The following is a 22,473-nucleotide window of genomic DNA, read 5'->3' on the forward strand; positions in this document are numbered from 1 at the left end:
GAAAAGGAAGGAACTTTTCATACACTGCAAAAGGAACTAAACTTGAAGACATTACATTAGGAAAAATAAGACAAACACAAAAGACAAATATCATATGATTCTACTTCTAAGACAGACCTCAAACAATCAAATTCATAGACACAGAAAATAGAATAGTGGTTACCAGGGGCTACAGGAAACATAAGAAATGAAAAGGCAGTGCTTAATGGGTAGAGTTTCAGTTTCAGGTGGTGAAAAATGTCTAGAACTGCATAATGATTATGGTGCATAACAATGTGAGTGTATTTAATGCCACGAAACTGTACACTTAAAAATGACTAAGATGGGCAGGCGTTTAGCATAGCACTTGAAACATCACTTGGTACGCCAGCTTCCTTTATCAGAGTGCCTGGGTTCCAGTCCCAACTCCACTTCCAACACCAGTTTCCTGCTAACGCACACCTTGGGAGGCAGTGACGATTCAAATTCTTAAGTCCTTGCCATCCACGTCACAGACCCAGGTTGACTGGGAGACCCAGAGTGAGCCCGAGCTGTTTGTGGGTACTTGGGGAGTGAAAGATGAAAGAGCTCTCTCGCTCCCTCTCTCTCTCTCTCTCTCTGCCTTTCAAATCAATAATTTAATGGGTAAGATAGTAACTTACACACATACAATTTTACAATTTTTACAATTACAATTAAAAAAAAGGACATGTACTCAAGAGCCAAGATTAATGGCATATTTTTTATTGCATTATCAAGGACACTCTTAAGCTTCAGACCAGCGTAACTCCAACCATTGCAGCCAATTGAGGAGTAAACCAGCAGAAGGAAGACCTCTCTCTCTCTCTCCCTCTCTCTCTCCCTCTCTCTCTCTCTCTCTCTCTGCCTCACCTTTCTCTGTGTAAATCTGACTTTTTCTTTGACAGGCAGAGTGGACAGTGAGAGAGACACAGAGAGAAAGGTCTTCCTTTGGCGTTGGTTCACCCTCCAATGGCCACCACGGCCGGCGCACTGCGCTGATCCGAAGGCAGGAGCCAAGTGCTTCTCCTGGTCTCCCATGGGGTGCAGGGCCCAAGCACTTGGGCCACAGCAGAGAGCTGGCCTGGAAGAGGGGCAACCAGGACAGAATCCGGCGCCCCGACAGGAACTAGAACCTGGGGTGCTGGCGCCACAGGCGGAGGATTAGCCTATTGAGCCGCGTCGCCGGCTATGACTTTCAAATAAATAAATAAATCTTAAAATAAAATAAACTGAGAGCACACGATAGTTAAGGATACAGCAACTAACAGCACAATTTAGTGGCAACTGCCTTGATCTGTGTTAAGGTGCCAGTAGTTCAAATGGTAATTATATCTTAACATTACTATAAAAATAATTTTACCTTGACAGACCCCCTTCCAAAGGGATTGAGAACTCCTCCCCCTGAAGCCCCCAGACTGCTCCACAGGAACCTCATCTTTCAGAAAGGTCAATTAATAAAGGAACCAGGAGGAGGCGGCAAGATGGCGGAATAGGCAGGAAGCACACTTAGTCCGGGGGGACAGAAAGTTTAATATAAGTGGAGATACTGCAGTGTCAAGGAAGAGTAGGGGATGAAACAGCAGAGGAAACTCTTCCGGAACTAGTGATTCACAGTGGACCTGCGTGGAGAGCGTGGGAGCCCAAGTTCGGGACACCAGCGGCAGACTCAACACACCAGCGCTGGAACGCGAGGTGAGCCTAACCTCCATAGCCCGAGATACCAGCAGGCAAGCGGAAAGAGGAGGCTAGAGGGAACGAGGCTTGAAACTCCGTGGGGAAAAGTTCACCAGGCTAACTAGAAGAGAGAGAAAAAAAAAATAAAAAAAGTGACTGATACGGACACAAGTTTCTCTCTCTCCGCTCACCTCTCACAGGCGAGCAAGACAGAGCAGGCGCCATTTTGGACATACGTCATAAGCAGGGCGACCTCAAGTCTGCACCAGCCCTGAGCCTAGCAGAAAAACCTGACTCTGTGGGGAGGGGTGAAATAACAGGAGATTAGCATCTAACTTGGCAACCCAGTGGGAGACTGCAGGAGAATTGGAGCCCACACTGAGGGCAGCAGAGATTCCCTGTGTGGTCCTTGGGAAAGAGCTTCCGATCTCTGGCTCCTGTGGGTATATCATTTGCCTGCTAACTACCTCCAATTACGTTCAGCTGTGCGGAATTACTTCCCTTTTAAATCAAAAAAAGAAAGAGAGATTTACCACACCTAACCTGGGAGTGTCATCCTTGACACACCCTCAACCCCGAGGAACCAAACACAGCTCTCAGTCCACACTCATCTCAAGCCTCTAAGGCTCCACTGAAAGCAGACAGTCCACTTAATATAGAGCCATAGTGTAACAAGAAAAAACACCACAGTGAAGAAACCAAATATCTCCAACATGCCAAACAACAAACGCAAAAACCAAGCTAACAAGAACAAGGAAGAAACTATGACGCCCCCAAATGAAAAAGACACCCCAATTCAAGATTATGAAGATGATGAGATCGAAGAAATGCAACAAGCGGATCTCAAAAAATTGATAAGAACATTAAGAAGTTCTCAAAAACAAATTCTTGAACTACAGAAATCCTTCATGGACAAGATAGAAAATCTCTCTCGTGAAAGTGAAATATTAAGGAGGAATCAAAATGAAATGAAACAACTAGTGGAACAAGAAACTCTGATAGTGACTAGAAATCATAATGAAATGAAGAGTTCAATAGATCAAATGGCAAACACATTAGAGAGCCTTAAAAACAGAATGGGCGAAGCAGAAGAGAGAATATCAGACTTAGAAGACAGAGAACAGGAAAGGAAACAGGCAAACCAAAGAAAAGAAGAAGAAATTAGAAATCTAAAAAATATTGTCAGGAATTTACAGGATACTATTAAAAAACCCAACATTCGGGTTCTAGGAGTTCCTGAAGGCATGGAGAGGGAGAAAGGATTAGAAGGCATTTTCAGTGAGATACTAGCAGAAAATTTCCCAGGTTTGGAGAAGGACAGAGGCATCTTAGTACAGGAAGCTTATAGAACCCCTAATAAACATGACCAAAAGAGATCCTCACCACGACATGTTGTAATCAAACTCACCACAGTGAAACATAAAGAAAAGATCCTAAAAGGTGCAAGAGAGAAACGTCGGATCACTCTTAGAGGATCTCCAATTAGACTCACAGCAGACTTCTCATCAGAAACCCTACAAGCTAGAAGGGAATGGCGAGACATAGCCCAGGTACTAAGAGAGAAAAACTGCCAGCCCAGAATACTATATCCTGCAAAGCTCTCATTTGTGAATGAAGGTGAAATTAAGACTTTTCATAGCAAACAGAAACTGAAAGAATTTGTTGCCACTCATCCTGCCCTGCAAAAGATGCTTAAAGATGTGTTACACACAGAAACACAGAAACATGGTCACCAATATGAAAGAAGGTAAAGGAAGGAAACCTCACAGCAAAAGATCACAGGAAGCTCAATTTCTCTTTGACATAGAATTAAACTCTGATGCTCTGTTAAAGCAATGTGTTAAAGTAATCTATTATGTTCTCTTGATGTCTGTTAAATTCTAATTGTTCAAAAACAGCTGAATTTTTATTAAGAGCTATGGGTTATTTAAATATGTGCTTTTTTCAAAAATTTGAATATCTGCTGCTCATAAAACTAAAGCGTTGTTGGTTCTGTGTTTAGCTGTCCTCCTATAGGTTCCTATGGACTTTTTCCAGCCACTTTTATTGTATTCAGTACTTTGGGATGGCTCTGTAAACAGATGAAGCCAATAATGTATTAACAGTACCAACTGAGAGAAAGTATGGTTAACTGAGGTTACTAAAAAGAAAAAGCAATTCAAATCAATTGGCAATCTACAAAAAGAGTTAAAGATTTTAAAAGCTATTATTAAAATTGATGTATTGGTCTATTATGCTATATTATATGTGTGTACATATTGTATGTCCACATGGGGAAATTTTATTAAGAGTTTTATTTTAAATGGCTTATAGATAAGATTGTCCATAAATTTAAGCTGCTAAAATCAATCAAAGATACATTTTAATTTGTGTGACCTGAATCTGTGTATCATATGTTTTAGACTTGTTGGTAGAAAGAAACTAAAAACATTTTAAATGGTTGTGCTTAAGTTTACTGGCTAAACAAACTACACCATATTAGATATTTAAGAGGTGTTTTCAAATACATGATTCTTAAAATTTATAGAAGGCATTGGACCTTCTGGTAAATGTTTTCTTAAGTTGTTATCTAATGTTTGAAACGGTTTGCTAAGTATTCATGTGATATTGCTATTGTCAGCAAGCGATCTAGGACTTGCTCCCTCATTTCTCTATTCTAAACCCAACTTGTTCTTTCATTTCTCTATTCTCTTCAAGGTAGGAAACTAATTCTATTATGAAGGAATCTGTAGGATGCACAATTTAATCTTTAGACCTTATAAAAGAGATGGCTAACATTTTTCTGCAATAGCATAGCCAAAATAAGAACTCAAATAATAATCTCATAGCTAGATTCACTTCGCCATCAGCGAAGTATACAGTAAGTAGAAAAAACCTCCCTTTCAGACCAAAGGGAAAGAAAGTTTTAAAGTGAGAATATAATTTTCCTCATGGGCATTGTCTACCTTAGAAAAACTACTCCAGAACATGCCTGTGACTATAGACTTGTAGTTCAGGCCACCGAAGATTAGAGCTGGGAAACGGGCACTCCCTTGACTTGCATCCTCTGGTCTGCTTTAACACAAACCAGGAGGAAAAGAAAGCTCGGCATCAGAAGCAATGGGTGGCAGGCCTATTACTGGCTGATCTGTACAGTGATCTGCCCTCAAGGAGACCCAACAGGCCAGTCCACTGCAGTGGCTTTCAATGTGGTAAGCCTGGGCTTCAGCAGAAGTCAGCTTGTGAAGAGCCCTGGCAGCTCTGCCAAGAGTTGGATCACTGGAAATGGACCTGCCCTGGAGTCGAAGGATGCCCAGGTCAGAGCCACAGATCTTATTGGCTCTAAGCTGAAAAGCCCTTCACTCAGCCCAACTTCCAAAGTGACCACTGCAGCTGAGGGGATGGTCAAGTAGGGTCAGCAACATTGCAGGCAGAACTGTAAATTTCTTGTTAGAGATGCCCCCTGCCTTTACCTGGCCAGCTCTCCTCCCAGGCCAGCCAAGTAATGAAAGTCAACAGAGTGCCTTCCCCTAGGAGGTTCACACCTCCCTTAGGATATACCCCATGTGAAGAGATAGATATGTCTGGGCCTCTGAATTTACAAGGCCTAAAGCCCACCAGATTATTATCAAGCCCCTTCTATCAGGTTCTATTTGCCTCTCAATCAGAAAACTTAATTGTAGCTTAGACAGCACCTTTCTTAGCTCCTCTAATAATGACTCTGTCCTTTGTTCTAGACCCTGTCTAGTGCACTTGGGCCTCATTCCTTTGTAATCATAACCTCTACTCTACCACCAATGGCTCTACTCCCAACATGTGTGTACTGATGGTCCTCTTCCCCACTTAATGCTGTATAATTGTTCAAACCTGGTAAATGCCACTCTTAGGATCATTGGTTACTATCCTCACTCTGTCTTTTATGACCTTGTCTAAATATGATCAGAGTCGGTGAACTTGGAAGGCTTCCATAGCCTTGGCAACTCATGACGACAGCCTAGGATGGTTACTGGCGCCATAAACTAGAGTGTCAATTTGTTGGGTCAACAACAGGAGCCACTGTGCACTTGCTCCTCATGTGGGATCTCTGTCCTTAATGTGCTGTCCATTGTGATTTAATGCTATAACTAGTACTCAAACAGTATGTTTCACTTTGTGTTTCTATGTGGGTGCAAACTGTTGAAATCTTTATACTAAATTGATCTTCTGTGTATAAAGAGAATTGAAAATGAATCTTGATGCAAATGGAAGGGGAGAGGGAGCGGGAGAGGGGAGGGTTGCGGGTGGGAGGGAAGTTATTGGGGGGGGAAGCCATTGTAATCCATAAGCTGTACACTGGAAATTTATATTCATTAAATAAAAGTTAAAAAAAAATTAAAAAAAAAAAAAAATAAATAAAGGAACCAAAACACAGAGATCACAGGACAGTTTTATTTGTAGATGTTTTTTGTTTTTTTTTTTTTTTGGGGGGGGGCCTCTTAAGAGAAAAACAGGTGTATATGCTAAACAGGAATCTAAATAAAGTAAATATTAAAAAACAACTTAAAAACAGAAAAACCAGACCACTAATGGAAACAGAAATGAGAGGGAAGATGTCCAAGGGAGACAGGTATTAGAAGCAGATGGCAGGGGAAGTAGGGTTTACGACCTTGACTTACCAAGAAGCTCTCTCAGAAAACTACAAACACAAGATGAAATGTTACCTGATAACTAATAATGGGGATATTTTCACAGACTGAAAGTACTCAAAAGTTAGTAACATTTTTTTACTGAATCTTTTTAACATTTTTAAAAGATTGCTCAAGCATGATACTATTTTTGAAACATTTTAACGTTCACTTATTTTTATTTATTTGACAGGTACAGCAGCAGGAAGAGATTGTGCATCTACTAGTACACTCCCCAAAAGCCCACAACAGCTGAGGTTAGGTCAGATCAGAGTCAGGGCCAGAGAACTCCAACCAAGGCTCCCACGTGGATGGCAGGGAACCACATACTTCAACTTCCACCTGCTACCTCCCAGGGCTCTGATTCAGCAGGAAGCTGAATCAGAAGGGAAGAAGCCAGGACTTGAACAGGCATTCCAATTTGGGACACCGGAATCCAAAGCAGTGGCATAACCAACTGTGCCACAACACCCATTCCAATTGTCAAAACTATTTGTTTACTAAAGAGACAGAGTGAGCTCCCATTCACTAATATCCACATGAGTGGCAGGAATCCAGCCATCAGAGTCAGTATCTCCTGGGTGCATCTCCAGGGTACACATCAGCAGCAAGCCGGAAATGGGAGCATGTCTGGAACGTGAACCCAGCTGATTTGGGATATAAGCATCCCATGTACCATCTTAAGCACTGCACCAAAAGTAAGGCAATTGTTTTAGGATGTCATGAATTTATGTCACTGAGACCTGTGGGCGGGCAACCCAGCCGTCACTAAGCTACCAGGCCACAATATCCATCCCTGGATGCTTAGTACTCCAGATTTAAGTCAAATGCATCTGTGTTGTGATTTAATAAATAGAAATTTGGAAGAGCCTTGTTTTATTTTCTTGAAATAAATGCCACACAAATGCATTAGAAACAATGCAAAAACACATTTTACCCCACAGCACATCAGACTCCAAGCCTTGCAGCTCCTATAACCTTGAACAAGGAACAGAAGAAAGTGGGGAATAAGTACTTGGCTAATTCTCTTCCTTTTATTCATGTCCTTCCTCTCTACAAGAGGTCCTAAGAATTGTGATGCTAGATTCAACTAAAGAGCTAAATAAAATATTACGATTTTATGCTACTTCACAAATCACAAATGTGTCATTTCACTTAGGCCTAGACCTGTACATACCTAGATAATGGGCCAATCTGAAGAAAGATGGAACTTTAAACTTTTAAAATTAATCCTGATATTTTAACTCAAACAATTTTAAAATTAATCCTGATATTTTAACACATTATTTCATGGCCTCCAGAGAGAGCAAACTTTTAGTTTTGAAACTCAGGTAAAAATGTTTGGGAACATCTCTCCCACTCAGACATCTCAGACACCTGTTAACACACCCCCGCTTCCTCCAGCCTATTAAAAACCCTCTAGTCCCTTAAGTCTACTTCAAGCCCACACCCAATCAAAGGCCAATTGCCAGTATGTACACAGGAGCCAGTTAAAGAGGCCACCTGCAGCGGAAAGAGTGCTAGTGTCACGCTACATAAGGTGTACATTGACAGTGTGGCTTTAGGTCCATCTTTCCCACATTCACATACCGAACAAACTAAAACTTGATAATCACTACAATTATGGAAAATTTAGGGAACTGCAGATCCTGACTCCAGCTTCCTGCTACTGCACACCCTGGCAGACAACAGGGACAGCTAAAGTAATTAGGTCTCTGCTACCCATGCGGGAGACTCAGCTGAGTGTCTGGTTCTGGCTGTCGCAGGGCCAGGCCCAGCTGTTGTTGATTCTCTGGGAAGTAAACTAGAGAATGGAAGATTCTCTCTCTCTCCCTCCCTCCCTCAACTGCCTTTCAAATAAATAAATGAAAATTCTAAAAAATAAATAAATCCATCGATTTACCATATTTCTAAAGTTCCCACTTCAGTGAGGCAAAAAACCATAAAATCTATTAACAGCTGCAATCACTGAGATAAACACAAGAACAAGCACTAACTTGGGTTGAGAGCCTTAGACCTTCTCCTTCACAAGGTACAAACAATACTTTGCTAGAAGATGGGAAATTACCAACACAGTTAACTATTCACTAGGATTTTAACTGGGTGGTTGGATGAGTTAACCATAACACTGTGCTAATGAGGCTAAGAATCTATTTCAATTTCAATTTAGACCCACAATACGTATATTTTTTAGAAATTCTTTAGATCCACATTACTGTATGCAGTGAACTATCTCACAAACTTCTGTTATTGAACATAGCAAACACCATCAAAAGCCTATGTACAGCTGGGCTTTCATACATCCTACTTCTAAAAAAATAACTCAAAGCACATGCCCAACTGATCATGAGTCAGTGGCATCATTTTTTTCCCCCTATACAAAGAACAGACCATTAGCATTCAGTAGGAGAGATTCTGTAACACAAGCAAGAGAATGAAAAAGTGGGTCATGGCCAGTGATGCTCGATCCTACTCCCTAGAAAAACAGCCCTGATAAGATTCAGTATATAAAATACTTTATTATTTTTGTTTAAGCAATTGTAGTGCTAGTAGATCAATTGCAGAACGAACAGTGAAATCTTAACAATCTCATTCAAAAGAGACTAAGCACGTAAAAGCTCCAGTCAGCCCTAACAATGACTTAATCACCTCAACTTAAGGAAAATAAGTAAACACAGCATTTAAGCACAGGATGTACTGTCCATCACAGCTGATGATGACTATCAACAAAACTCCAGAGACCTGGCTTGCTACCCTTTGACCTTTACGCCAGGCTTACAAATTTCTACCTAAAAGCAAACTCGATGTCTCTCTACCTAAAAAATAAATACCTCCATATCATATCTACTAGTTACATGGCTCCCCTCAAAAGCAGTAGCAACTTGTTTCCTTCCCACAGTGCCTTTGGGAGATTGAGTCCCCCTCTTCCTATTAGATCATCCTCTTGGTACTCATAAATCCATTAAGCCTTGATACTGTTGGCCACACAAGAGAAAGCTATATACAGCTGACCAGTCCCAAAACTCTTTCTCTTTTTGGATCCATTATCTAGAGCATTTCTTCTAGACCTTCTCAGCTTCTGCTCTATCCCACCGTAACTTTCATGATTCAAGGGAACTCAGGCAAGAACATTTTGAGAATTAAACCTAATAAGAAAAGCAATGCAGTACCCACAAAATAAAAGATATACTATATGTGAGATCATACCAGAAGAGAAACATGTGAGAAATTAAAAAATAAAACTAGTAGTACTTCTCATCCATCTAGGTGTTGCTTCAGCTATATTATCAAATACCTTTATTTCCTTATTACAGTTTCTTTAAATGGATATAAAAAACGGGGCCAATTTTCTCCTAAACATCAACTGTCCACTGGATATGTCAAATATGGTTATGATCCAATTGTTTTACAGTAATTTTTAATAGGCATTCTGACCACTTGGTTCACTCCAAAACTCAAGTCTTTTACAAATGCACTGAATGGGTAACATGAGTATAGCACTTCAAGAGATCAATGATGAGTAAAAGACATATCTTAAAGGAGCTAATTTTGAAATACAAAAAAAAAAAACTCACATTTTACCAAATAGAACAAAACTGTGTAAGATTAGTGCCTACTGGTAACAGTTCCAACCTAAGGCATCAAAGGAAGGCATTCAGTTGGAGACAACGTTTCATGGAAAAATAAAGATTACAAGAAAGTAACTGTATTTTAAATGTATCCTACAAGGTCCCAATTTCAAGGGAGTAAAGGAGGCAGGTGTTTGCATTCTTGGCAATTATAACAATAAAAGTTACAAAATAGGAATGGGAAAATGTCTTAGTCTGCTCTGAGTACCATAATATTGGGTGGCTTTAAAAAAAAAAAAAAAAAACAGATTTGTTTCTTATAAATTTGTTCTTCAGTTTCTGAAGTCCAAGCCAAGGCACTGGCAGATTCCGAGGCTGGCAAGCGCCCAGTCTGTCATAACAAGCTGCCTTCTCCCTACAACTTACATGGTAGAAGGGGGCAAGGGCTCTCTCCAGGGTTCCTTCTACAAAGGCACTATTTCCAGCCAAGAGGGCTCTTGTCTTCACCATCTAATCTAATCACCTCCCAAGGCCCCACCTCCTAATACTGTCACTCTGGGGATGAGGATTTCAACAGATGAATGTGGCGGGAGGTGGGCTTCACACACATTCAGACTGCAGCAGAAAACCTAAGAGAAGTGCAGAAGTAGCCAACACTGGACACAGAGGTCAAATCATGACTTTATGCAACCATAAACTCCCTATCAGAGTGCCTAGTTCAAGTCCCTGATCCTCCACTTCTGATCCACCTTCTGGCTAATGTTTACCCAGGAGGCAGCAGTTGATGGGTCAAGTACTGGGTCTCTGCCACCCAGGAGGCATTGTGGATACCATTAGATTGTATTCCATGCTCCTGGCTTTGGCCTGGCCCAGCTGTGGCTGCTGCAGGCATCTGAACCAGTGCATAGAAGATCTCTGTTCACGCACCGGCCGCAACGCACGGGCCGTTGCTGCCACTTGGGGAGTGAACCAATGGAAGGAAGACCTTTCTCTCTGTCTCTCTCTCACTGTCTAACTCAGCCTGTCAAAAATAAATTAATTAATTAATTAATTAAAACCCCAAAAAAAGAAAATCTCTGCTCTCCACCCCTCTCTTTCAAATAAAAATGAAAAACAAACCAATGAGAAGCACAGGAAATGTCAAGAATGTATGCAGTAATATACATTTGGAGTAAGGGTGAGAGATTAAGACTGAAGTGTATGTGTTGAGGCCACACTGCAGAGAAGGCCTCGAGTCCCAGGGTAATGAATTTGTCCTTCATCTGGTTAGGCAAATAAAGTGAGTGGCATGAGCAGAAGTCCACTTCAGGAAGAATAAAGTGGGAGAAATTGGAGACGTGGTTTGGCAAGAAGAAAGCCTGAAAAAGCAGCCCAAATGCTAACATAATGCTCTAAGTGAAAGGTATTACAGTTTACAGCATGGGAAACAAAAGCTACCAAATTCTTCACACCTAACATGGGTATAAACTTTCTACCCACAAACTCACTCAGAGAAAGTACTGTAACACACTTTCCTCACATACTTTTCCTATAAAAACGTGAAATCAAAAGAGTTCCTTTTACTTCCCAATTCCCTCCAAACTACATATGAATGAAAGATATTAAGAGTCACTTGGAAAATAGAAATTATTGATATAATAAAATAAGCATTTAAGGTGGATGCCCTTCAAAACTAAATAGCATCCTGAAATGCACACAATTTTATTTGAGCTCCTTTGCTGTGATCTCAAGGGGTACCACATAAGGGAAATTCTTAGAAAAGACTTTTTTTCAGGGGCTCGTGTTGTAGCACAGTGGATTAAGCCACTGCCTGCAATTCCAGCATCTCATATCAGAGTGGAGTCCCAGCTGCTCTGCTTCAGATCAAGATCCCTGCTAATGTGACTGAGAAAGCAGCACAAGATGGCCCAAATGCTTAGTCCCCTACCCAACCTGGAATTCCAAGTTCCTGGCTTTGGCCTAGCCCAGCTCCAGCCATTCTGGCTATCTGGGGAGTAAACCAGTGGATGGAAGACCTCTCTCTCTCTCTCTCTTTCTCTGGCTCCTGGCTTTGAAGCTGCCCAAGAAGCTCCAGCTCTGGCCATTGCAGCCATTTGGGGGAATGAACCAGCAGATGGAAGGTCCCTCCCTCTCCCTTTCTCTCTCTCACTCTCTGTAACTCTGCTTTTCAAGTAAATAAATGAATCTTTCAAAAATTGTTAAATTTTAAGTCTGTCAAAGAACTCAAATATATGACACACAATCCTTTTATTACAGCCACAATACTACAAGTGTTCATTGCTACACCTCCCCATTCCATGCTCCTGTCTTATCATAAGAAGCAAGAAAAGTCAGTTACAGAGACAGAATCAGAATATTGAACAAGAAAAAGATGTCACAAAATCATTTTTATCTTTTAGAAGCTAGTATCAAAAATGTCATAATGGGGGCCGGCGCTGTAGTGCAGTAGGTTAATCCTCTGCCTGCAGTGCCGGCATCCCATATGGGCACCGGTTCTAGTCCCGGCTGCTCCACTTCCAGTCCAGCTTTCTGCTATGGCCTGGGAAAGCAGTAGAAGATGGCCCAAGTCCTTGGGCCCCTGCACCTGCATGGGCACCCAGAAGCTCCTGGTTACTGGCTTCAGCTCCAGCCCAGCTCCAGCTGTTGTAGCCATGTGGGGAATGAACCAATGGATGGAAGACCTATTTCTCTCTCTCTCTCTCTCTCTCTCTCTCTCTCTCTCTGCTTCTGCCTCTCTGTAACTCTTTCAAGTAAAACAAATAAATCTTGAAAAAAAAAAAAAAGTCACAGGCAAGTTGGGGGGTAGAACTGGGATCAGCAGCTGGCACAACTCCAAACTCTATCTCCCTCCCCCAGCCTCATATTTGTCTGCAAGAAGGTACAATTTCAAAAATAACAAAAAACATTAAAACAGGCAAACCAGTAGCAACAGTCATTTCATATTTTAAAATAACACCCATTGCAAAATGTCACACTAAAGGCCATATCCAAACTATGTCATTAAAGTTTCTGAAATTCTACAAGACTATGACAAACCAAAATTTCCAAAAACAACATCTCATTGTGGAAAGGCCTTGTAACTACTTTCCTGCAAAATACTTTCTTTTTTAAGATTTTATTTATTTATTTGAGAGGTAGAGTTACAGACAGTGAGAGGAAGAGACAAAGAGAGAGATCTTCCACCTGCTGGTTCACTCCCCAAATGGCCACAATGGCCGGAGCTGAGCCGATCCAAAGCCAGGAGCTTCTTCTGGGTCATATGGGATGCTTGGGTGCGGGGGCCCAAGCACCTGGGTCATCTTCTACTGCTTTCCCAGGCCACAGCAGAGAGCTGGATCAGAAGAGGAACACCCAAGACTAGAACCGGCACCCAAATGAGATGCCAGTGCCACAAGCAGAGGATTGCCCCACTGAGCACTGCAAGACTTTTGAAACTGTTAACAGACTTGTGTTGATTGAACTCATTTATAAAGATGACACTCTCAGGGAATCTCCAAATTAACTAAGTGCACAATGGCTCAGTCATTAACCAGTCAACTTCCCAACTTAGTTTCCTAAAAATAGCAGACTTGAGGGTTAAGATGAATGGTTCCCCAGATGCATGCAAGATAAAACCACGTAATAAATAGTCTCGCCCCCTGGAGATGAAACCTTATGTCCAAACCACAAGAAAGTTGTACAACTTGAAATTAGGAGTCTTAATGTATACAGTCTGCTTCAAGTCTTGACAAACAATGTGCAGGAAATGGAGAAAGAAAAGTAAGACAGCACACAAGATTAGTGAAGACCTCTGCAGGGGAAGACAGGACCAACAAGAGGACACCAATCCACCTTCTCCCGCATTCCTTAATGTTCACATCATCAGGATCCTTTCCTTTTCCCTCCTGCAGACTCCAAGATGGAAGATACTAATAAATATGCTTTTTCACTGTGTTTTAAATAACAAAGACATAACCTTTTCAATTTGCTCAGCATGAAAATGTCAGTATTAACCACAGCCATAGACCACTGCAAAAAGCAAAGAAAGTTTTCATTCTCAGTGCAATTTAGCACCTTCACTGGAGATGAACTACATAACTTACACTATATTCTTTGAAATACTGAAAATTGGGAATAATCATTTTAGGGCTAGTAGCTTGTCCTTGAGTAAAACTGCTACCTCTACAGAAAATGTAAGAGAAAATAAACACTGTTAAGTCCTAGGAGCTGTACCTACAATAACATAAACAACCCAAAAGACAAGAGTGCATGCTACTAGTCTGTGTAATACCCTTTGTTGCACATCACTTACATTTCATTGTGGAAGCATATGATGCTATGAAAGTCAAAATTCTATATAGCTGACTGAAACTTGAAAATTATATATGACTGAATGTCATGTAACTGTCTGTCTAAGGTAAAAGCAAGTTTCCACAACTGCAAAAGAAGTTTTCACTGAACGCTTATAACCAAATCCAAATCTGATGATTTTTGCATATACTCTTAGGTGTTCTCACAAATTATCTTCTTTAATCTTCAAAACGGGGCCAGCATTGTAGCACAACTGGTAAAGTTGCCACCTGGGACACTGGCATCCCATACTGCAGTGCTGGCTGCTCCACTTCCAATTCAGCTTCCTGCTAATCTGCCTGGGAAGCAGAAGTAGATGACACAACTGTTTGGTTCCCGCCACCCACGTGTGAGACCCGGATAGAGTTCCAGCTCCTGGCTTTGGCCTGGTCCAGACCTGGCTATTGTGACCATTTGGGGGGTGAAACAGCAGATGGAAGATCTGATGCTCTGCTTTTCAAATAAATATTTTTGTCCAAAAAACCTTCAGTATATACATATATTAACTTGATGTTTCAAAAGAGGAAACAATGTTTCCAGAGGGTTCAATTGAACAAAAGAAAATTGCTAGACATATCCTACCATACAAATATGAACAGAGGACAAAGAGGTTCTGCTCTACAAAGGGTCACCAGCCAAAAAGGCCGACAAAATCAACTGCAGAATGTAAAACAACTGCCCATTTGCTTTTAGTCATTCTGTTTTGTTTTAATTTAACCACTTTTGTAGAATAAAGAAAACGCTAATAAACTGAGATGACTATAGGAGGGCATCCAGATTATTCTTTCTTTACAATCTTGAAAGGGCTAAGTGAAATGCCACTGCATTTACCACTGTCTTTAGCAACACTGAAAATTCAGGTTCCCCTGACCTAAGCAGAAGACTTTTGACAGCCCAATAAAGAGCCCTCCATTGGTAATTTTCAATCTGCAAATTAAGTTTCAAATTCTACTGAAGACCATTTGGTTTTTAAAAGAAACAAAAAAAAAAAAGTCAATTATCCTTTCCTTTGAGAAGCACAAGGGCAATTCAGAAAGCTTAAGGAAAATGCAATTTAAAGACACGTTTAGTGTGGTGCAAAAAATTTTGACATCTATGCATTCAAGGGGTCTTCAGAAGTGCATGAAAGATGCACATTATGATGATACTATGGATAGATTTCAAAATCTTTCACAACAAAATAAACATATCTTTTAATTCTACTTTTCCATGAACCTTCTGAAGTACCCTTATATTTGAATGCCCATGCTATGGTCAGATCATTTGTATGATGCAACAGCAATTAAAATAGAGTTGTCCTAGCCTCAAATATTTTACTGTCTGCTAGAAGAGGTAAGAGTGGAATAATAACTAACCACCTTAGTGCTTCCAAGTGCTTGCACAATTATATCTCAAGACAAAAGATCAAACTTGATAAGATGGAAAAAAACCAAATCACTAAGTGCCCGCAGGAAGGAGGAAGTAATCGTAAGTGATCATACTTAGGGAGCAGGAGTTACACAGGCAAAGGCAGAGTGACAGGCCAGGACGAGATTTCATCACGGAGCAACAGAAAGTGGAGCAGCCGTGGCTGGGGCAAAGAACTTTCACCTAGCAAATAACCAGACCTAAGATTGGACTGAGCATGCATAACTGTGAAGCCAGGCCAAAAGCTGTGATCAAGATGACTTCCAGCAACACAACTGTTCATTTCCTCCGCTTCTAGAAATACTCATTGGTCCCCAGGCAGCTGATCCTCCTGGTATATCTCGCACCTGTCTGGCAGCTCTTTCTTAGTCATCTTTGCTTGCCCTAAGTCAGTGGCTTACAAGGTGTAGTTCCTGGCCCAGCAGCATCAGTATCAGAGGAAGTTGACAGAAATGCAAATTGTAGGCCTTACCCAGACACACTCAATCAAACTTTGGGCAAGTTCAGCAATCTGTGACACCTTTGCTGAGTTCCACACCATTACCCAACTTCCCACCTGACATTTCTTTCCAGATATCTCAAATAATAAGTCTGGAACCGCAGAATATCCCCCAACATCAAAAAAAAAAAAAAAAAAAATCCTCCCTGATCTTAGCAAATGGTGCCTCAATTCATAAGTTGCATAAGCAAGTCATTCTTGATACTTCCTACTATCCATTTCCCATCCAATCCACCACATTCAAGCATTGTAACATTCATCTATACCATATGATTCAGCTATCCCACTCCTGGAAATATATCCAAAGGAAATGAAAGCAGCATATCAAAGAGATGCCTATACTCCTGCGTTTATAGTAGCTCAATTCAAAATAGCTAAGATACAGCATCGACCTAGATGTACATCAACTGATGACTGAATAAAGAAAGTGTGATAAATATATAGATATATGTATACATATATATGGATATTACTCAGCCATCAAAAAAATGAAATACATTTGCAACAAAATGGATACAACTGGAGTTCATTATGTTAAGTAAAATAAGCCAGACCCAAAAAGAAAAATATCACATATTTTCTCTTATTTGTGGTAGTTAACAGAATAAAAATTGTGTGGATGTCAGACCATTTGGTATATAGTTATAAATGTTGCTTCACTGACTCATACCACACAAATGACAATATACTCTTCTTTCACGTGTTAAAAAAAAAAAAGAAAGAAACGGGGCAGATAGCAAGGACTCTTGGGGTACTAGCAACGCTTTGTTCTTAACTTGGGTGGTAGTTATGAGGGTGAGCAGATGACAAAAACTCACTGATTTGTACACTTAAGTGCATTTCTTGATATGTACACTATATCTTAATAAAATTTTTTTCAAAATTCATCTTCATTCCCATTGTCACCACTTTAACCATCTAATTTGCACACCCGTCAACCATTTTCTACATAGTAATCACCATGATTATGTACAAATACAAATCAGAACATGTCATTGTCCCCAATTTAACTCCCTCAATAGGTTCTAACTGTACTTCAGATATTACCTGAAGTCCTGCACAGGGCATCCTGCCTATAGCACCATAGCCCTAGGCCCTGGCCGCCTCTCCAACACATAGCCCAAAACTGGGATCTGCTTGGCACAGACTCCTGAAACGAAACCATTTTTTAGGAGGGAAAAAAAATGAAAACTCCCACTACATCAGTTCTCCAAACTTTGAGCAGGTACTAAAAAAACACCAAGTCGTCAGCATTTTCCAAACAAGTATGTGCTTGACTTAAAGGACAAGATACAAAGTCTATAATGTTTCAGAGAGGAAACTCCCCCAACAATCAGTTATACAACATAACTATACCATTGAATCTTATTTTAATTACAGATGTATATCTTCATGTACATAAATCATAACAGTTGATCCTCTTTATTAGAAGACCTTGCATTTGCAGAACTACCTAGTCACAACAATGCACATGTATCCCCCAAATCACTACTTAGCACATCCATGGTCATTTACAGGCATGTGCCCAATCATGAAAAACTGTGTCTCCTGACTTGAACATTCGTGCTTCAGTTCTCATACTGCAAATAAGTGTCTTTTGTGTGGTCTGTTGAGTTCTATGTTTTCATATTTGGGCTTTTCCTTGGTGTTTAGAATGACCCTTAAGCGTGAGTTATAGTTCTGTTGGCCATGATTTTAACGTTAGTGAATCAACAATATACATAAAACATTAAAACATATCAACAATATATATCAAATTCGGTCTTCAAACAGAAACCTGCATAAACAAGGAAGTATATTGATCAGGTGACAAAATGTTGTAAACAGCGGTTTGCAGGAACATCACCATGCATTTCCCCTAGGAGCAATGGTTCAGTGTTTGTTAAGTCAGTGTTCATGGTGACTTTCTGGAACACAACAAATTATGTATAATAACTAAAGAGACACAGACAGGGACAGACACTGCAGAGATTACTGCAAGGAAGCTGCCTATGTTTGCAGCAGCACAGGAAGAACACCTCAGGGCACAGCATCTACTGGCTCTGTTGATACAACACTGACCCAAGGGGAAAAACTGGTTTTTGATCTGTCTTAGCATCTACCTATTTTTCCACTCAATGATACACCTTTCTTGGATTTTTTTTTAAGAGGCAGAAAGAGAGGCATAGTAGGAATGAGGCTCTGATCCACTGGCTCACTCTTCAAATGGCCACAACAGTCAAGGCTGGGCCAGGGCAGAAGCCAGGAGTCAAGAACTCAATCTAAACCTCCACAAGCATAGCAGGAACCCAGTTCCTTGAGCCATCACCTGTGCCTCCCAGGGTCTGAAACGGCAGGAAGCTGTAGCCAGGAGCCAGAGCCACCACTCAAAGCCAGGAACTCTGATCTGGGAGGCCAGCATCTTAACCACCCCTCTCCAACTCAAGTAGTCTAAACTCTAGTGCCTTTCTTAAAGGCTTGCCTCACTCTTATAATCAGGCAAACCTGTCAATTACCAATCAATCCCACTTAAATGTGAACCAAACTTGTGCTTAAACATCTTGTCTGAATTGTGGCATCGCTCATTCAGAGAGAAATGGGACATTAAGCACCAGAAATAAAATAAAACAGCATCAAAAAATAACCTGGATTTAGGTAGTCCCTGACTTATGAAGGTTTGAGAGATGACTTTTTTCAGCTCTACAACAGAATGAAACTACACCACACAACCATTCTGTTTTTTTACTTTCAATAAAGTATCCACTGAGTTACATCAGATACTCAATTCCATATTATAAAACAGCCTTTGTGTTAGATGGTTTTGTCAGCTGTAGGGCAATGTAAGTGTTCTGAGCACTTTTAAGGTAGACGAGGCTAAGCTATGAGGTTCAGTAGGTGAATTAAATGCATTTTCAATTTAGGATGGGTTTATAGGGATGTAATCCCATTATAAACAGAGGAGCATTTGTATAGATCACTTCAGTTGTGCATGCTGGCACCAGAAGAAACACACAGGGAAGAAAGGCTAGGCCATGACTTCACCTCCAGGGGAGACTTAAAAGCCTAGTCCCAAGCAGCTGGGCTGAGGGATAAGAAAGTTTCATCTTCAAATAGCGTCTCTTCAACCCGATTCTTCCTATCACTTGATTACTGAATTTTCACAAGAAGCAACAAACTTATGGCAGTCAGTGGAACAGTAACAGTGGCATTAGTGCTTAAGAGGAATTTCTGGTTTTGTGGTTTATAAAGACTTCTTCTGAAATTCATTTTTATTTTCATTTCCTAAATTTACCTCTTCACTGAAAATGACTTCCTTATGGTAGGATGATAGGATATGCTTAGGGCACTGATACAAGTTACAAATTCACAATCCAGTTTTTGAGATGTCAATATATTCTTTCTAGTCTTGGATTTAGTGGAACGAAGTGAGCATAACACTACACTTCAATTAGCTACTCAAACAATTCAAAGACACAAGTATGAGTTGTGAGTTAACTGCCCTGTGTCCTTAAAATTTGAAATTCATGTAATAAAGAGCTAGGAAATTCCTGGCACAGTCAATCCCTCTATAAAGACCATTACCATATGTGCATTCTTTTAAAAAGCTAAGCATCATCACCTCCCACCTCTCTGAAGTTCAGCGGGCCTCTTCATTGTGGGCAAGGGCTTTCAAAACAATGACATCCACCCTGAATAACTCAAAATTGATTTCTAGGTTATTTATAGACAAAAATCCTCAGCTTTTTCTGTTGCACCAATTTACTATTGTTTATGGACATTTAAAAAAAAATAACAAGCGGAATCTCGGTCTGCTGTCTCAAACCACATCAACGTCTCTCAGGAAACCAGAACTACTCTCTTTTTAACTTTAGAACTTAAAAGAGCCACCTATCAACAGAAATTATTCTTGTGCATCTTTTAAAGTTATTTATGTTGTAAAATCACTTTGCAATTAAAAACTCAAAGGTCAGTAAAGCATCCAAGAAACAAGAGAAAAGTATTTTCTTCAAGCCAATGACACAAGAAATACAAAGCTAAAATTTAGGGATGTTTTTTAAAAGAAAAAAAAAAAAAAACACTTTATTTTGCAAGTCTAGCTGCTGTCACAACTTGTTAGAGGTCTCGAAGGGCCCAGGGAAAGTTAACTTGCTTTCCCATCACCCTGTAATGTACTACCCAAGCCGACGTGCCGGGAGGATTCTAAACAACAAAGATAAATGGGGCTGGCTTCAAGTTTACCTCTTCCTCCAAGGCAACCTCCCAAACTGAATTTGGGACACTGTATCCCCTCAAAGACACACACGCACTAAACTGACGACTGCTCAGGCGCGACCCCAGGGGCCGCAGGGTGCTGCGCCCTGCGGCGCGGCTTGGGGAGGCTCGGATGCGGAGGCCAACGCGTGCCACCCGCCTGAGCCGGGGCAGGCAGAGCACAGCAGAGCGCCTCAACCCTGCGCGATCCGACCCCGTCCGGAGTCACCAGCCCACTCCCAACGCCGCATCAGCCGCCAGCCAGGACGTCTTCTGCTGGTTTCCTCGCGTCCAGCGGCACGGGGGATGATTTCAACTCGCAACACGAGAGACACCCGCGCCGGTCCGAGCGGCCGGCGGCGAGAGCCTGAGCGACTCTTCAGAGCCTCTGCCAGCCCAGCAGAGAGGCAGCAGAGCGGGAGAGAAGAAAAGTCGAGAGGGCGAGGACCCGGAGAAGCCGCCGCCACACCCCAGCCCCCCTCACCTGCCTGCCCCAAGCCCCCCAAGCCCCCGTACCTTCTGCCAGCGACTCCTCCAGGGTGACCTGGTAGCGGCCGACCGCGAACACGCGGACCCCCACCGACGAGGCGCCCGAGCCGCCCCCGGCCCCGCCGGCCCCGCCACCCGCCGCTCCGCCGCCGCTGCCGCCCTCCGACTTGGGCATCCGCGAGAACTTCTTCATGGTCCCGCCGGCGCGCTGGAGGGCGCGGGGAGCGCGCAAGGGCGAGCGGGAGGGCGAGGCCCCGGCCCGGCGCGCGGCCGGCCGTCCGCGAGGGGTCGCCGCCCTTCGCCCGTCCGAGCGTCCGTGCGCGCCGCGGCCCGCCGAGCCTCACATTCCGCGCGCTCCGAGCGCACAGCCCAGGCGCCGCCGCCCGCTCCGCGGCTCCGCTGCAGCTGCCCGGCTCCCGCAGAGGGCGGCGGGGAGGGCGGGGACGGGGCGGGGCGCGAGGGGGCGGGCCCGAGCGCGGAGGGGGGGGGCGCCGGCGCCGCCTCCGCGAGTGCCCGGGGCGCCCTCGCCTTCCCGCGGAGCGCCCGGGGCGGGAGCCGCAGAGGAGGGGGCGAGGGGAGGGGCCGGGAGGGGGCGGGGCGGCCGGCCCTGCGGGGAGGGGGCCGGGCCGCTGCGGCCGCACGCCCTGAGCACCGCCGCCCCTCACCGGACCCGCGCCGCCCGCCACTCGAGGCCGTTGGCGGCGCGGCGCCGCTGCCAACCGCTCTGAGGCCGGGAGCCCCGCGCAGGCGCCGCCGGAAGTGACGGTTCCGGCTCTTGTCACGTGGAGGGGGAATGGGGGACGTGATTGTGGGGGTTGGGGGCCGAGGGCGAAGTCCGGGGTCCCGGAGCCGGGCTTGCCCGCGGGAGCGCTCGGGCCAGGCCCGGGGAGCCCGGCCTCGAGCAGTGGGAGGTGTCCTGAGGTCAGCCTGTTCCCGCGCGGGGCACTCGGTGTGGCAACGCGGGGACTCAGAAATGCCGCCGGCAACTTCAGCCCGCCGGGGAACTCGTCGCTCCGCCTGGTAGCCAGCGCTCTGGACCTCGTGCCTCGAGCATCTCGTTCCGCTCGCCCACCCCGAGCGTGGGAGGTGGGAGCCGGCCGGATCTGCAGAGCGGATTCCGGCAACCGTCGCGGGGCGGACGCGGGTGCAGGCAACGCGTTGCGGTTTATCGGCCGCTTAGCAGTTCCGTGGGAAGCGCGGCCGCCCTGTGGAGGCTGCAGAACAAGTGTGCGGGCCGTTTTACAGATAGCGCTCGCCACCGTGGGCTGAGAGAGCCGGACGGAGGCGCCCGAGGTCACGCGGCTGGCGTGGGGTCCTAGGGACCGTCCCTGCATGCTTGATTCCATGCTTTTGGGCCGTTGTGGAAAAGTAGGGTAGGGTCAGATCATTGAAAAAAGCACAAGATTTGGGACTATGTGGAAGCCAGAGTAGCCTGGCCTCCCCCGCCCCCGCCTTAACAAAGAGTTTTGCCCATTCAAATGAAAAAAAAAAGAAAAAAGGTGAAAATCCCGTTGTATCCGCCTCGTAAGCTGCAGAAGTCTCCTGTCTGCCGAATAAGACAGCGAAGGGAATGTGGTTCTAAGGCTCAGATGGGTGGGGAACAGCAAATTCTAGGGCCCGTGTAAGGCAAGCA

The 22,473-nt window shown here is 43.4% G+C and overlaps 1 protein-coding gene across 2 annotated transcripts in view; it reads right to left on the reverse strand.

Annotated features, from left to right (window-relative positions):
* The window catches only part of BMP2K (BMP2 inducible kinase), a 157,009-nt gene extending 135,976 nt beyond the window's left edge, over positions 1–21,033 (reverse strand). For both annotated transcript variants that reach the window (XM_062198614.1, XM_062198613.1), the window contains exon 1: positions 20,868–21,033. In XM_062198614.1, coding sequence (XP_062054598.1) covers positions 20,868–21,033 — 166 coding nt within the window. The remainder of the gene's footprint in view (positions 1–20,867) is intronic.
* Positions 21,034–22,473: the final 1,440 nt, after the last annotated feature.

The sequence above is a fragment of the Lepus europaeus genome, chromosome 8 (genome assembly GCF_033115175.1).
Source record: "Lepus europaeus isolate LE1 chromosome 8, mLepTim1.pri, whole genome shotgun sequence".
NCBI lineage: Eukaryota > Metazoa > Chordata > Mammalia > Lagomorpha > Leporidae > Lepus > Lepus europaeus.